Source organism: Cheilinus undulatus, linkage group 23, assembly GCF_018320785.1.
Source record: "Cheilinus undulatus linkage group 23, ASM1832078v1, whole genome shotgun sequence".
In the NCBI taxonomy this organism is placed as follows: domain Eukaryota; kingdom Metazoa; phylum Chordata; class Actinopteri; order Labriformes; family Labridae; genus Cheilinus; species Cheilinus undulatus.
Genome location: NC_054887.1, coordinates 3,853,726 through 3,868,724, shown reverse-complemented (window position 1 = coordinate 3,868,724; position 14,999 = coordinate 3,853,726). Strand labels below are relative to the sequence as shown.

At 38.9% G+C, this 14,999-nt stretch overlaps 1 protein-coding gene across 2 annotated transcripts in view; it reads left to right on the top strand.

Annotated features, from left to right (window-relative positions):
* Nucleotides 1–1,147: 1,147 nt before the first annotated feature.
* The window catches only part of il17rel (interleukin 17 receptor E-like), a 29,398-nt gene continuing 15,546 nt past the window's right edge, over nt 1,148–14,999 (top strand). For both annotated transcript variants that reach the window (XM_041781094.1, XM_041781093.1), the window contains exons 1-7: nt 1,148–1,367; nt 3,954–3,981; nt 9,821–9,970; nt 11,916–12,013; nt 13,675–13,789; nt 14,121–14,165; nt 14,276–14,415. In XM_041781094.1, the coding sequence (XP_041637028.1) occupies nt 1,266–1,367; nt 3,954–3,981; nt 9,821–9,970; nt 11,916–12,013; nt 13,675–13,789; nt 14,121–14,165; nt 14,276–14,415 (678 nt within the window). In that variant the 5' untranslated portion in view covers nt 1,148–1,265. The remainder of the gene's footprint in view (nt 1,368–3,953; nt 3,982–9,820; nt 9,971–11,915; nt 12,014–13,674; nt 13,790–14,120; nt 14,166–14,275; nt 14,416–14,999) is intronic.

Sequence of the window (14,999 nt, the reverse complement as noted above, 5' to 3'; positions counted from 1 at the left end):
TCCATACCTAACTTACTGCAATATTGTCTGGGCAACCACATATCCCACTCATCTAAACAAACTCCACCTCCTCCAGAAATGCTTTGCAAGAATAGCGACAAACTCAAAGTTCAGGGCCCCTTCTTCTCCGCTGTTTGACAAATTAAAACTCTCTACTATCTTTGATATTAACACCATCCAAATCTGCATTTTCTTCTACAAAGCAGTCCACCAAAGTTCTGTACTACCAATCCAATTCCAGCAATATTTTCGCACAAATTTGAGCATTCATACATACGAAACAAGACAAGCACGTCAACTACACCAACCCCGTTGCAAAACTTCTGGAGGGCAGTAGACCATTAAGTACAGAGGGATTCTGGTGTGGAATGAACACCACCAACTGGCTGAAAGCTCCTCTTCATTGGCAATATTCAAAAAGAAATTATCATTGAAATTAATAGAAAAGCACAACACGGCTTAACTGTCCAATTCTGCCGTCCCTAGTGCCACATTGTTTTCCATTATGCTTGTTTTTTCAGTATACTAGACCATGTATATTTATATCAACACATGTAAATACAAAAAATATAAATACAAAAAAAGGAAGGAGAAAAAAATTCATATATGTATGTATATATATATATATATTTTTTTTTTTTTTCTTTTCTTCACAGTAACTGGCTTGATTACTGTTTTGTTGTATTTTCATTTGTTTTTGTTTGTTCTTCCCCTTTTTTTGAGCCTATTTTATTTATGCTAGTGCTAGTGGAGGTGCTAGTGGATTTTTCACCAAGGGCACATATCTTTTTACTAGAAAATCCTAAAAAGTGTATTTTGCATAATATGCCCCCTTTAATTATTCATATGGAGTCATGTAAGTCCAAGAGTATCCACTTTTACTCTAGTAAGTGCTGTACTTTGTCCACCACTGAGTGACATACATAAAAACAGCCTGGTAAAGGGAAGAGGCCTGTGTGACTCATGTGATTTGTTAAATAGCACTGAAACCTCATTGAAAATGTTGCTTAAGAGGATGTGTATGCATCTATTTCCCTAACACTCTGACAAATATATTCATAACCCAGTAGCCCCGCCTCCACAAGTTATTTAAATCCACTCTTTTCAGGTGCTTATGTTTCATTTTGTGTGTCTGGCTCTGCCTCTTCACACATCACTGTGGATGTCATCATTTTCAGGACAGCCTAAAGCACAACACCCATCCTCTGAGGCAGCAGAGCAGCTGAAGAAGGCAGAGAACAGACGTCAGAGTGTGGATATAGAAAATGATCCTGTTTGTGGCCTTGCTGTTGTCTTACTGTTTTTTTGGTCTGAATGGAGCAGCAGGACTTGAGAGGATAAACAAATGCGGCACCAGGTGTTCTCAGGTAAAAATCTCACCCATAAGACTATTTAAGGTAGCGCAGACTATTTACCTTCTAAAAATAGCTGTGACCTTTTCAATTGTATGCTATTTCCTCCTGCTGATGCTGTGCTGTACACTGATGGAGAGTTGTTCCTCTCTTTCTTTCCATGTCTGTGACAGTCCCATTGTAGTACTACCACTGCTGCTACTGCTGTAAAACTGCTGCTACTTATTCCACTAATCCTTCCTCTCAGTTTGGGCTTTAGAGGTAAAGTCAGGGTTAGAGGATTTCCTCAAAGCATGAGTTGCACACTTTAATTGGCTGTTGTAAAGCCAGTTCCTGGTTATGACTTGTCATTTCTGTCAGGATGCGTCACTCTAAGAGTGACATTCATGCATTTAATGCATAAATGTGCTTATTTTAAGGTATTTGAACCCCATTTTTGCCCCAAATACTTAAAGGACATAGATCCAGTCACAGATGGGGATAGGTGCTATCTGGGTCATCATGTTTGCTTGTCTCTAAGCAGCTGTTTTGGAGCTGAAGTTACCCATGAGGTAATATAACATTGTCTCCCAACTTGTTGGAGGACTATGGATTACCTTTGTTCTGATGAAAAAATGATGGAAAGCTTGGAAAAATTTACTTTCAGGAATCATCAAAGGAAAGAATGCCAGGAAAAGTTTACCATTTCAGGAAAACCTTGAATCATTCAGTGACAAATGACATGGTCAACAGTGTTTGCGTGATGATGATTTAGCGCTGAATCTTCCTGCAAATGCCCAAAAAGAGCAACAAAAGACATGCTTATTTAATATTATATTTAACTGTTGCATTTGGCTTTGCACTGGACCAAAACATTCATATGTTGCCTTTATCTGGGGGAGCAATGAGGAAAAAGCCTCATTGCTGTCCGGGAATTCCCTTCAACCTTTGTTCTCTTTGTTAAGAGCTTCTTCATTAACTGAAGATCACAGGCAAAAAGTAACACCCTGCTCTGTTTAACCCAGGAGTGTCAAACTCATCACAGCAGGGGTCAGATTCTGAATTAAGATCTGACCTGAGGGCCTAAAAGGGTCAACATTTAACTAAACTGTCACCCTAATTATCACCAGTAAAGAGTTATGGGGGGACATTTAGCACAATGATGACTGATTTTGAGAATTAAAAAGTCAAAATGATAAGTTAAAAGGCTCAAAATCTGAGATAAAAAGTCAAAGCTGTAAGTTCAAAAGGTCAAAACACGGAATTAGATGATAAAATAATACTTTTAAAATGCATATACTGTGCTTAACAAATGTATTAGACCACCTGTCATATTTGTCTCAGAGACCATCCAGCATCATGAAGTGCTTTAATGCGGACTCTTTCATTTTCAGTCAGCTCTCCATGTTTTACCATTTTGAACAGGAATGAGGAATTTCAAACTGAATTCACCTAAATTTAAGCCGGCTCACTGGGCTTCTCTGAGAAGTCAGAAATTAATCAAGCATAACATTCAACCACTAAAACTCATTTTTCTGTTCAGGAATGTGAGTAAATAACTATAATTTGACATATTAATCAAGAAATATTAATGTGCTTTATAATTTTTTCAGTCTTATTTGTAAATCAGTAAATTTGAAAATTCATGGATAACAATAATAATTATATTTTAGCATTAAAAATATCATTTTGGTTAAAGAGCTTCTACATATTGGTGTATTAAACATTGCAGAAACATAAAAAATGATTTTAGTTTTACCAATTTTTGCCAATGCTGTTAATTTAGGTCAGCTGTGGCATAAACCTTACTTTGAGTGGTGGTCTAATAAATTTGTTTAGCACTGTATATAAAATTGGCAATAGAAATCATGTTTTTTAAGCAAAAATATGATTTCAAATATAAAATTTTGTACCTAAAAGGTCAAAAGGATCAATGTAGAAGGTCAAAATATGTGATAAAAAGTCATAATGATAAATGTATAAGGTCAAATTATGAGATAAAAGTCAAATTGAAAAATGTATAATGTCAAAATATGAGATAAAAGGTCAAAATTATAAATTTATAAGGTTAACATGTGTGATTAAAAGTCAAAGTGATCAATGTATAACCTCACAATATGAGATAAAAAGTCAAAGTTATAAATGTAAAAGGTCAAAATATGAGATAAAAGGTCAAAATTATAAATGTATAAAGTCAAAATATGATAAAAAGTCAAAATTACAAATGTATAAGGTCAAAATGTGTGATAAAAAGTCAAAGTTATAAATGTAATAGGACACAATATATGATAAAATGTCAAAATGATAAATGTAACAGGATGAGGATGAGGATGAAAACACATAAATTTCTTTTCTCACATTTCTTTTTCTCTTATTATTTTTACGTTTTATTTTTTCACATTTTTATGACTTAAGGATATTTGGTATCATTAAGGTTAAGTTTACATTTTCATGAAAATCTGCAGACCTCATACTGGTGGGCCACTTATAATAAGAATATGATATGAACTTGCAGGCCAGGTATAACTGTGCCATGGACCGGATTTGGCCCCCGGGCCTTGAGTTTGACACCCCTGGTCTAACCCCTGGTCTAACCCCTCTTCCTTTCTTCTGTCTCTGCAGGGCCTCCGCTGCAGGACCAAGCCAGACTGTGAGTACAGACACGTGATGTTGCTCATCTACATTAATGCATGCAAGACGTGATTCATAATGACTCACCTAAAACAGTGTGACTGCCAAAAATAATAGCGCCAATTAAATTTCCATGCCACTGTAAAGTTGCTAAGCAGGGTTGAGAAAGAAAAGAGTCTGGAAAACAACATTAAGGGCATCATAAATCATTCTGCTGCCCCGTCTACCACAATGACAAACCTTTGAATGGACTACTCTGACACTGAGATAGGCTTGATATGTTGTTGTGGCGTTTCCACAGGGGAGAATCCCTGACAGGTGTGTTAACATACAGTTAGGTTAATAAAACCAGGGATGTCATTTATAATACTTCCTTCCTCATACAGTTCTCTACTTTTAAGAATGTCATGGTGCAATAAAAGAGCAATAAAAAGAGTTTCTATTATTAGGCTGCTTGTATGCCAGTATAGTCTTTCCTCATGTGTTACTGCACTTTTTCACACTTGAGTTTGTGCACTAAAGGAATAGCAACCTCAATGCAAGATGAGACACTAAAAATGAGCTTAGCTAAAATTAGCCACACCACTGTAAGTTATAAAAGTAGGCGACCATGAAAAGATTTTTTTTAGTGTGTATTTACTGCATGAAAGTATAGTACTCTAGGGGGAAATTGATATTTATCTGATTTAACTCCAACTCCTTCTGGGGCTTCCTGAGGCTTTCCCAGACCAGACAGGCTAATGTGCAGCAGCTCTACTCCTAGCTCCCTCCGGATGTCTGAACTCCTCACCCTATCTCTAAAGCCGGCATTCACTGTGCGATTTCAAGCCGACCATACGACAGTCGTGGCAGAATGTCATCTCATACAGTGCGACTGAATCACTTATGACGCACGACCATCGCGCACGAGTCGTGAGCTCACACTGTACCATCCGACGGTCGTGAATGACCTGAGTGCTCACACCGTGCGAAAGAAGTCCGAACGGACTGTGACAGAAACACGCTGAGTTTCCTTTTTAAAAAGTCTCACACACTGAGTTTTGAAGTGTTTCCAGTCATATTCTCTCTCTCTCCCGCTTTCTCTCTCTATCCCATACACACAAACAGAATCATCATCCGCGTGTAGGAATATTTCCTGCTCGTTTATTTCCTTTATCATAGCGGGCGTGCATCAGAAAGTGATTCCAGCCATTGTCATGGTAATTTAGGACATTGTCTGACCGTTTACAAAGGAAAACAAGAACCCTAAGTTGTTTATTCTGCTCGCGTTTCTGCTCTCACTGTGAAGTGTCTGGAGTCGTACGACCAAAATATCAAACATGTCAGAAATCCTTCTGACCAGTCGGGAGCAGGTCATCAGGTTGTAGTCGGGCCGTGGTCGGCGGTCGTTCAGGTTCCTGAATCTTACTGACAGAAGCTACTGTATAAAGTCAGGTAGGCTAGCCGTCATGCCAAAAAAAGACAATACTTACCAGAGCAGTGCTTCTCAAAGTGCAAGCCGCTACTCCAGAGGTACTGCAGATGGGGCCCAATAAATAAAAACCATAACAAATTTTTAAAACTGAATTTCCCCTATTTAACTATCTGCTATGCTGATCAGTTCCTGGTTAGGGGATTTTATCAGTGGCCTCTGAGGCATCAGCATTACTAGGAAGTCCCTAGGAGGTTTGGGGAGTCAGAAAGTATGTCTGAAGAGATGAATATCAGTAAAGAAAATACAGATAACTTCCCAGATGCCTAAGCCAAACAAAATAAATGGTGGTGGCTTGTTAACTCTACCTTGTAACTTTCCTAGTTTCCTAGTAACAGGAATTCCTCTGAAAACCAAACCAAAAGTTCTCTAAATACTCTGAGCCTCATGCTGTGGCAGCATATCAAGTTTTAAACTGGGCTTTGGTGTGGGAAAAGGCTGCACTAGAGAGTTCCAGAACAAGGACTGCTTCCTAGGAATAGTACCAGGCCATATGTTTTGCAATCACTGAAAATGTCCATGTTTTAGTTACCCTCGAAAATGCCAGCATAATGCCACATTAAACTAGCAAACGTAAACAGTCGGTACAGGCTGGCAGCATTACCATGACCTACTTCAGTAAGGCAGAAGCTAGTACAACAATGGGTTCACTGGTGTTATATTGTTGCTGTTACGACCAGCTTGTTGAGGGTAAAAGGAAGTTACATAAAAACCAGATGGTGTTGGTGTATTAAAGTTTATTACAAAAAGTAAAATTGTGCTTAATAACTAGTAACTACTAATACTACTAATAACTTAATTAACTATTGGGTGAAACAAACTGAACACAGAGCAAAAATTGGAAAGAGTCCCAAAAACCTGACCCATACCATCCCACTTTTCGGCGCCCTTCCGTAGGGGTGCCAATCTTACCTATCCGTACCACAAAGGTTGAGCTACACACACTACAATAGGAGCTGCACTGACATCACGTCAGCGTGCGACTCAGCTGCTCGCCTCCAGGCTGCAAAACACAGAAGTCTGCTCTGTGAGGGGCAGCGAAAATGGGAGACAAACGGACTAATGTCTGCTTAAATCGGGGAAATTTAGACTTAACAGAGATCCAAACTGTTTCCCAGTCTGTGGATATTTATATCTGGCCACAAAGTTTCCTGACATTTAACTGGACCTGATTTTAAGAACACAAAGCAGAGCCCAAAGGCTCACATCAGCCTGATCCATCCGTGATGGATGAGAAACTAAGTTAATGCTGAAGTTTTGTGAATACGTAGCTTTGGAACAGTTGATTCTCTTCTGTAACTAATTATTAATCTACTTCTTACGTCTGGTAACCTGTGAAAACATCGCTCTGTGGTTGCTGAATGTGTTTGTAAAACTTCAGGCTGCAGACTATTTAACAACAAGATCAGCGCACCACGGATTTCGGACTTAATCTAGCTTGATTTTAACACCAGCTGAATTTTTCCTTTAATTTTAATGCGGCGAATTCTCACAGTACAGCTCTAAACTTTCATATTTTGTCATATAAACTGTTCTAGACTAGATATATTCACATATCAACGTACAGTTACGACACAAAACATCTCTGTACACATATTTTATCAGCTTAGGATCTGTACTGACAGCGGTTAACATCATTAAAATTTAGTTTTTTTTTTTTTTAAAAAGCACTTTCAGCTGAAATTAGCTGTTTAATGCTTATTCTCTACTGATTTCTGTCACTCATCCTTTCTATAACTCTGCGCTGCATGTGACTTCACATTCATTGCCTTTACAGCCCACCCATCAAGTGGGGCCACGGGTGTCTGTGGAAACGCTAACTATTTTGGGGTTTAGCGTACCAAACTGTACCAAACCATACTGAATCAAACCGAACCCCCTGATGGAAACACGGCTCTGGAGAGATGGGGCATAGGCCTGGTGTAGGCCTGGAGGACTGCTTTAAGGAGGCCAGAACAATACAGGACCAAGAGTAATGCAGCAAAGTGCCAGATTGTTGTTGATCACTTGTTATGATTGCTTTTAGCTGGATGGGCCAAGGCAGGGCTGTACAGTGCGACATATATACTGCAAATACTACGAGAAAATTGGTCTGTGCTAAGAGGTTTTCACTCCTTATCGCACAGGTGCTTTGACAAAGTGAGAGAGGTGTGTGAATGCCAGACGCGCAGATAAGACTTTAGGTTTGACTTGTTGGCCCAAAAACTTCACTCCAATTTGATTTGAGATTTGACTTTCATACCCAGTCCATTTATTTCTTGTTTCTGGTACATTTTAGACTCAAGCAGAATGTTTTTTTTCCTCTCGTCATGTGCAATCCTGTACGCCTGGAGTGCGAGCGGCCACGCTCCGTGATGATGAGAGAGTGGCCTGCTGCAGCTCTTACAGACGGGGCAGGCTCAGGGTAGACGCAGTACAGGTGTCATTATGTTGAAGAGGAGCGCTGCTATAATCCCAAGTTTTATTTTAAAGCCCGTAGGCTAGACGATGTCAAAAACGTGTATCTACTAGCTTACTTCTCCGTTAGCCTCGTCCTTTCCGATTATGCACTGACGGTTGCAGTGAGTTGGCTGTCAGTGAGAGGACAGAGCTTTCAGTCTGCGCTAACTTCTCATTAAAGATTAACGTATAAAACGGTGCATTTTTTTCTCCACTAACATCGTAGCTGCTGCTGTTTGGTTAACAAGACAATACGCGTCTGCATGTAGCATACAGGTCCGATATAACACGGACAAACAGACAGCAGTGTACGAGGGAGAGAGAGAGAGAAAGGAGCACGAAGAAGATAATACAGCCACACACTGCATAAACTTTTATGTGTATTGTTAGGGTAAAGACCTGACTTGGAGATAGTTTTTTTTAATTACCGCTGAACTCCAACAGTACTGATGTTATGATTACACTGTTAGAGAGAAAAGAGCGTCTGTTCATTTACATTAGCTCTATAAACATCAGACCCCAGAGTGATACTACAATACGGACCAATCTCTAACAGTGTTTAATTTTCTACTAATGTTAGGAAGATTTTCCTATTACTCTGAGTATCAGTAAATATATAAGGGGTGTCCAAACTATGGCCTGTGGGCCAGCTGTGGCCCTTGGTCCTTTTGAATTGGCCTTACAAGAAATCCATTAAAAAAGGCCCACGTAAGAACCTAAAACTTTACTGTATTTCTTAGTTTGACTAGGAATGCACAATATTGTGGTTTATCAATACCAATATATAAAAAATTCTATATATTAATATAAATGTAGTTTAGACCTTTACACTTCAGTCCTTGAAACACAGTTTAAGGATGAACAAAGAAACATACTTCAGTCTCTAGACCACACTAAAGTTTAAGTAAATAGGATGAACACAGAAAAACACTTCAGCTGTCTGTTGGTCCTGCCAAAAGTAAAAACAACTAATGAATAAAAACAAAAGGATTCCAGCAGCAAGTAGCAGCACCAACAGAGCTCATTTGCTCCTCTGTCTGATCTCAAAGTCTGATTTCCAAATCATACTGCTCTACTCATCTTCAAGCACCACACTTCTGTTAAGTTAGTCAGCTTCCAGGAGTTTGCTCTTGTTTTGTGTCTGAAGGTGGAGATGAACCATCAGCGTCTCTCTTCTCTGTGATCGGCTGTTTGCTTTGGTAGACATTAATAAGAGCTGTAATTTAGGCTGTTTTGGTTTTGTTTTTCAAGTACATTCACTTAATAAGCATATATTTTGGTTACACGTTGGTTTTAGAGATGTAACAAACATATTATATATTGTACTACAGGTTTTCGTTCTGTGCTACAAGATTGTCGACCTCTGTAGCACCAGCGCTATGGGCAAAAAAAGTTAACGTACAGCCCTGCAAGGCCTCATTTTGGACTTTGCCTAAGAAAATCTTGTGTCAAGATCGCCAAAGGGGAAATGTTTTTTTCTTTTAAATCCTAATTAAATTACTGCAGAAATTACAGCTAAAATCTTTCCTCATACTAGGGAGCACAGCTGGTTGAGCGGTTTAAGGCGCCACCCATGTCCGTGGGCGGCCCGGGTTTGAATCTGGCCTGTGGCCCTTTACTGCATGTCTCTTCCCTGTTTCCAAATCTATCTGCTGTCCTTCTTCTATCAAATAAAGGCATGAAAACGCCCAAAAATCTAAAAAAAAAAAAAATCTTTCCTCGTACTCTAAGCAAAATTTATTTCACTCATCAGCCTCCTTCCTTGGAAACACCCATAGATTGTTTTCATTTAGAATACACCCTGAACACACATCACCCTATGTCATAAACGGAGCACAAAACCTTGTCAGTCCTCGGTATGACTCAGGAAAACCTGCACTGTTGTTGTTTCATCTTACACTGTGCCCTGCTGTGCCCTTGTATTTATTTCTGGATCTCTCGTGTCCAGATTTCTTTCATCCTTCATGTGAGAATCCTCCGGAAGGTCTCAACTCCTCCTCCATCTTCAGGAACATCAGCCTCTCCACAGTCATGAGATGTGAAGGGAGACAGAAGTGCTCGCTACACCTTAGAATAAAAAATGCTGTACTTCTTTCTGGTGAGTATATGTGATAACTAGAGATGAAACAATACTCCAAGAATATTCTATTTAAAAGTGATATTTAGGGCTGATTACTGAAAGTGATATCAAGTTTTAAAGAGCTGACTAAACAGAGCAGGTTATTTAGACAAGGGGATCTCACCACTGGGGTCAGGACCCCATTGGGGGTCGTGAGACACTAAGGGGCGGTCTCCAGATGCCTTGAGAAAAAAACTAAGAACATTTTTTAATAACACTTTTGCCACAGTAAATCAATTTTGTCTAATTGTAAGCCATTTTCAGCTCTTTTTCCACCAATTCTGCCAATTTTAACACATTTTTGCAACTTAAAACCCGATTTTGTCCATTTAAACCCTTTCCACTACTTTTTATCTGCCTGTTTTCACCACTTCTAAACCAAATTTTGCACTTCTGTGCTTATTGTCGGCTCTGTTGGAACATAATTGCCACTATTAACCCCTCTTTACCAATTTTTAAGTGACATTTTAAATTTTACTGCCCATTTTTGTCATTGTCTGACTCTTTCTTCCTCAACTAACACTGTGTTGCCAGTTTATATCAATGTACATCCCATTTAACCAAATTTCATCTTGTTTTTGCCAATTTAATGCCATTTAAGCCACTTTTTAATCCCCTTATACCACTTAATATGCCAATTTTTGCCACTTTAACCTATTTTTTGATTATTTTTTGCCCCTTTTATCTAATTTTTACCATTTCTGCTAATTTCAAAATCTAATTCCACCACCTTTCCCACCATTTTTTGCCATTATGAACCCATTTTAGCTATTTTTAATGTATTTTAATTCTTTTTTTAACAAAACAATTTTTTTTCAAAGTCTCTGCCCTTTCCCAATCACTGTCTATGAGTCCTTTATCAGATGGATGTGTGAAACAACAAATTACCGACCTGTACTTTTGTATAACTTTTCTCTTAGTTGCTTGGAGTGTTCTTTTGTCTTCATGGTGCACTGGTAGCCATGAATACTGATTAACGGTTACCCTACCTTCCAGATACAGGTGTCTTTGTACTATAATCACTTGAGACACATTTACTGCACTCAGGTGATCCCCATTTCAGAAACAGTGAGTCTCCTAGCAACACTAGGCTGGACCTCTTAAATTCGGTCGGTCACTTTAAAGGGTGAATACTTATGCAGTCACTTATTTTATGTTGGATGTTTTTATTAAATTTACAATACTTAGTAGAAATTTGAGTTCACTTTGACATTAAAGATGTTTTTCATGTTTTTAAGCAAATGATCCAAATTAAATTGACAATGATTGATTTATATAATTAATAAAAGGGTAAAACATCCGAGGGGGTGAATACTTTTATAGGCCCTATATCCCCCAGCTACTGAGTTCATATTATTTCTGCTTTTTAAGATTTCTTCTTTTTTATAATGCTTTAAAAAACAGCTACTTTCTCATTCAGTATAAAGAAGAAGTCCCAGAGTTTTGCTGGTTATTTGAATATTGTTAAGCCAACAAGGTCACACCTAAAGAAAGATATCACATAATAAGGAAGGAAGCCTCGTTGACGACACTTTCCATGATTAATCTTCTGCTTTTGCTCAGTATCACATGGTGCTTTTCAGTTCCTGATCAGCACAAAGAGCATGTGATTTGAATAAGTCTAACATGAACACACGCAGGTAAACAAAAAACCACATCAGCAGTACACTAGAATAAACACTATTGATGGTATTTACTGTCCAAGCTGGAGAGGAGAAATCCCTTTGATCTTGTTTGAGTCATCTGTCCACACAACCAGATACTCTTCTTCCTCTTTGGCACCTAAACCAACGCTGACTCACATTAGGTTGCACTACTGGTTTTTAAAAGTTGACTTAATGGTTTTTAGTCAGTAGCTGATAAATAATGGTGGATAACTGCTGTGTGCATCTTCTGATTAAAATATGCAAAACTGTCTCCCCAGAGTCCATCCATGGTTTATCCATCTGCACCAGCTCTGCAGGAATGATCGGCAACTGCCAAATCATCAGCTTCAAAAATCATAGAAAGACAGGACTCCAGGTACAGTTACAGAAGCAGTGTCATCACTGAGGATTGTCACAGCACTACTAAATGGCACAATGTTATTTCTATAGATTTTATGATTTTTACTTTTTGTTGAAGCAGTTTGTATCGTATGGTGTCCTGTCATATGGTATTGTATTGTATCCATGTAATAGTATTATATCAGTGGTATGTTATGGTATTGTGCTGTGTAATGATGTATTGTTCAATTCAATTCAAAAAACTGTATTAGTCCCCAGGGGGAATTCAAGGCATTTATTGCAGCAGCAGAAGTCTGACAAAATTACAATTGCAGTTACAAAAACATTATGAAGAGAGAAACAGCTTTAAAAACATATATACTGTTTATGTATGTCTATATACAAAATTTAAACCGGCTGTTTTTTAATAAAGGTCTCAGATATTGACAGTTACAGAAGTTAGTCATATGAACCGAGCTGAGCAATCACAGTAAAAACTGAAAGCAAGGAAAGGTTGTAGAGCAAAGACAGAAAGATTTCAAATGGATTCAATAACCTTACAAAAAGACGTACATGAAATGAACTGGGTAAAAGAGTGTAGAAGGGACAAAGTTCCAGCGGTGACTTGGGTGCTTTTCAGAGTGAATCTGTGGCTGTTGACAGATCGTCAGAGCGACTCTGTGACTGTTTAGAGATCATCAGAGTGACTCTGTGACTGTTGAGTGATCGCCAGAGTGACTCTGTGACTGCTGAGTGATCATCAGAGTGACCCTGTGACTGTTAAGTGATCGTCAGAGCAAACTCTGTGACTGTTGAGTGATATTCAGTGACTCTGTGACTGTTGAGAGATCATCAGAGTGACTCTGTGACTGTTGAGAGATCATCAGAGCGACTCTGTGATTGTTGAGAGATCTTCAGAGTGACTCTGTGACTGTTGAGTGATCATCAGAGTGACTGTGACTGTTGAGTGATCATCAGAGTGACTCTGTGACTGTTAAGTGATCATCAGAGTGACTCTGTGACTGTTGAGGAATCTTCAGAGTGACTCTGTGACTATTGAGAGATCTTCAGAGTGACTCTGTGACTATTGAGAGATCATCAGAGTGACTCTGTGATTGTTGAGTGATCTTCAAAGTGACTCGGTGACTGTTGAGAGATCATCAGAGTGACTCTTTGATTGTTGAGTGATCTTCAGAGTGACTCTGTGACTGTTGAGTGATCATCAGAGCGACTCTGTTATTGTTGAGAGATCTTCAGAGTGACTCTGTGACTGTTGAGAGATCATCAGAGTGACTCTGTGACAGTTGAGTGGTCATCTGAGTAACTTCTTGACACTTAAGTGAAATTTCACATGACTTAAGGCAATTTGTTGCTTCAACAAGGACTTCTTTTCATGATCACATCAATGATGTTAAAGAATAGCACATCAGTGGTGGTCATGACTGGTCTTGATGGAAAATCCTGAGTCCAGCAAGTCCAAGGCCATGTGGAAATTACCTTGATTCTGAGACAAGGCTAAGACTTAAAAAAAACAGGTCTTTACTGTTCTCCCAATACTATTTTTCATATGTATCCAATAGTTTTGTACCCTATCCTATCAACACTAAGGACATAAAATTGTTGAACAGTGGCCATGAATTCGGCTGGTCAGGTCTGACCTACATGACAGTTTGTGTTCTCTTATTTTCCCCTCTGAAGGTGGAGGTTGAGAATGACTGCACTGAAGTTTCACTGAGCCAGCATGTCAAAGTTACAGTGAAAACCATGCCAAGCTTCTGTGGCATATCCTGGACTGGTGCCTACAGAGCTCCAGGTAAGAACATGTGCTTTGTTTGTCTAACTTTGAACACGTGGAATGATGACCAACAGGCGTTGAGCAGCTGGAGTTGTAACGTGTGACATAATTCAAGTAAATGAATGATGGTATGCAAACTCATGGGTGTTTCCTTGTAGTGGAAGAAGACAATTCCTTAGAAAGACTTTGATCGCTCTGTAATTCTAATGCAGAGATTAATGACTCATGAGGGAAAAACGCATAAGAAAATGCTGCTCGTTAAAAAGTGACTCTTGCAGGGTTACATAACATTATCATTTATTTTTCACATTACTAAAAGGATATGTAATGGTATTGCTTTTCACCACAGAATGCAACAATGAAGATATGCAAAGACATGTCCCAGAATGCATTAGTAAGTAATTGTTTTCTTATAACCATGCAAAGCATTTTATGCCCCCTGCACAGCCCTTTAGTGGGTTGGTGTGAAATTTTTCTCCTAACATTTCCTAATACTTCCTTCAGCTGGGAGGCTTTCCTACAGTGTAAACACACAGAGGAAAGAGCTGACTGTCGGTGTGTCAGACATGCTGGAAGATCACAACTACTACCTCCGTCTGTGCCGCAAGGATTTCATCTGCATGGGCACAGGAGCACACACACTGGTTGGTGACACTTTCTCTGCAGGCTGGTCATTATAAAGTACTAGGGGATTTTGAATTTAGTTGAACAAAATGTGCAAGAAATGTAGAATAAGGCAGCAGAAAATACTTTTTCGGGCATTTTTAAAGTTTTGTTGCAACTGTAGAGACTTTGCAAGTGGGTACAAGATGAGGAAGTACATTCTTGGACTAGTGAAAGGGTACAGAGGCTTTGAAAACCACTGAAAACATTGCCTAACAGCAGGAGGAAAGGTTCTTCTTAGAGACATTCTCTAGGGCACTGATCACCAACCGGCTGCCTGGGGGCCACACCCGACCCCGAGAACATGTGCAGAGGAAAAATATGCAGTGATATTATCGGGTATTGTTTACCAGCAAATACGATACATGTTAAACATATTTATCAGTCCAGTCATGATAAAGCTGCCAGTCTTTACACTGTTTTCCAAATTATTATGCAAATTGGATTATAGTGTCACAATCATTCAATGCTTTGTTTTTCAGTTAAACTCATGGATGGTATTGTGTCTCAGGGCTCATTTTGAATCACTGGAATCAATCTCAGGCACCTGTGATCATTAGTTTGC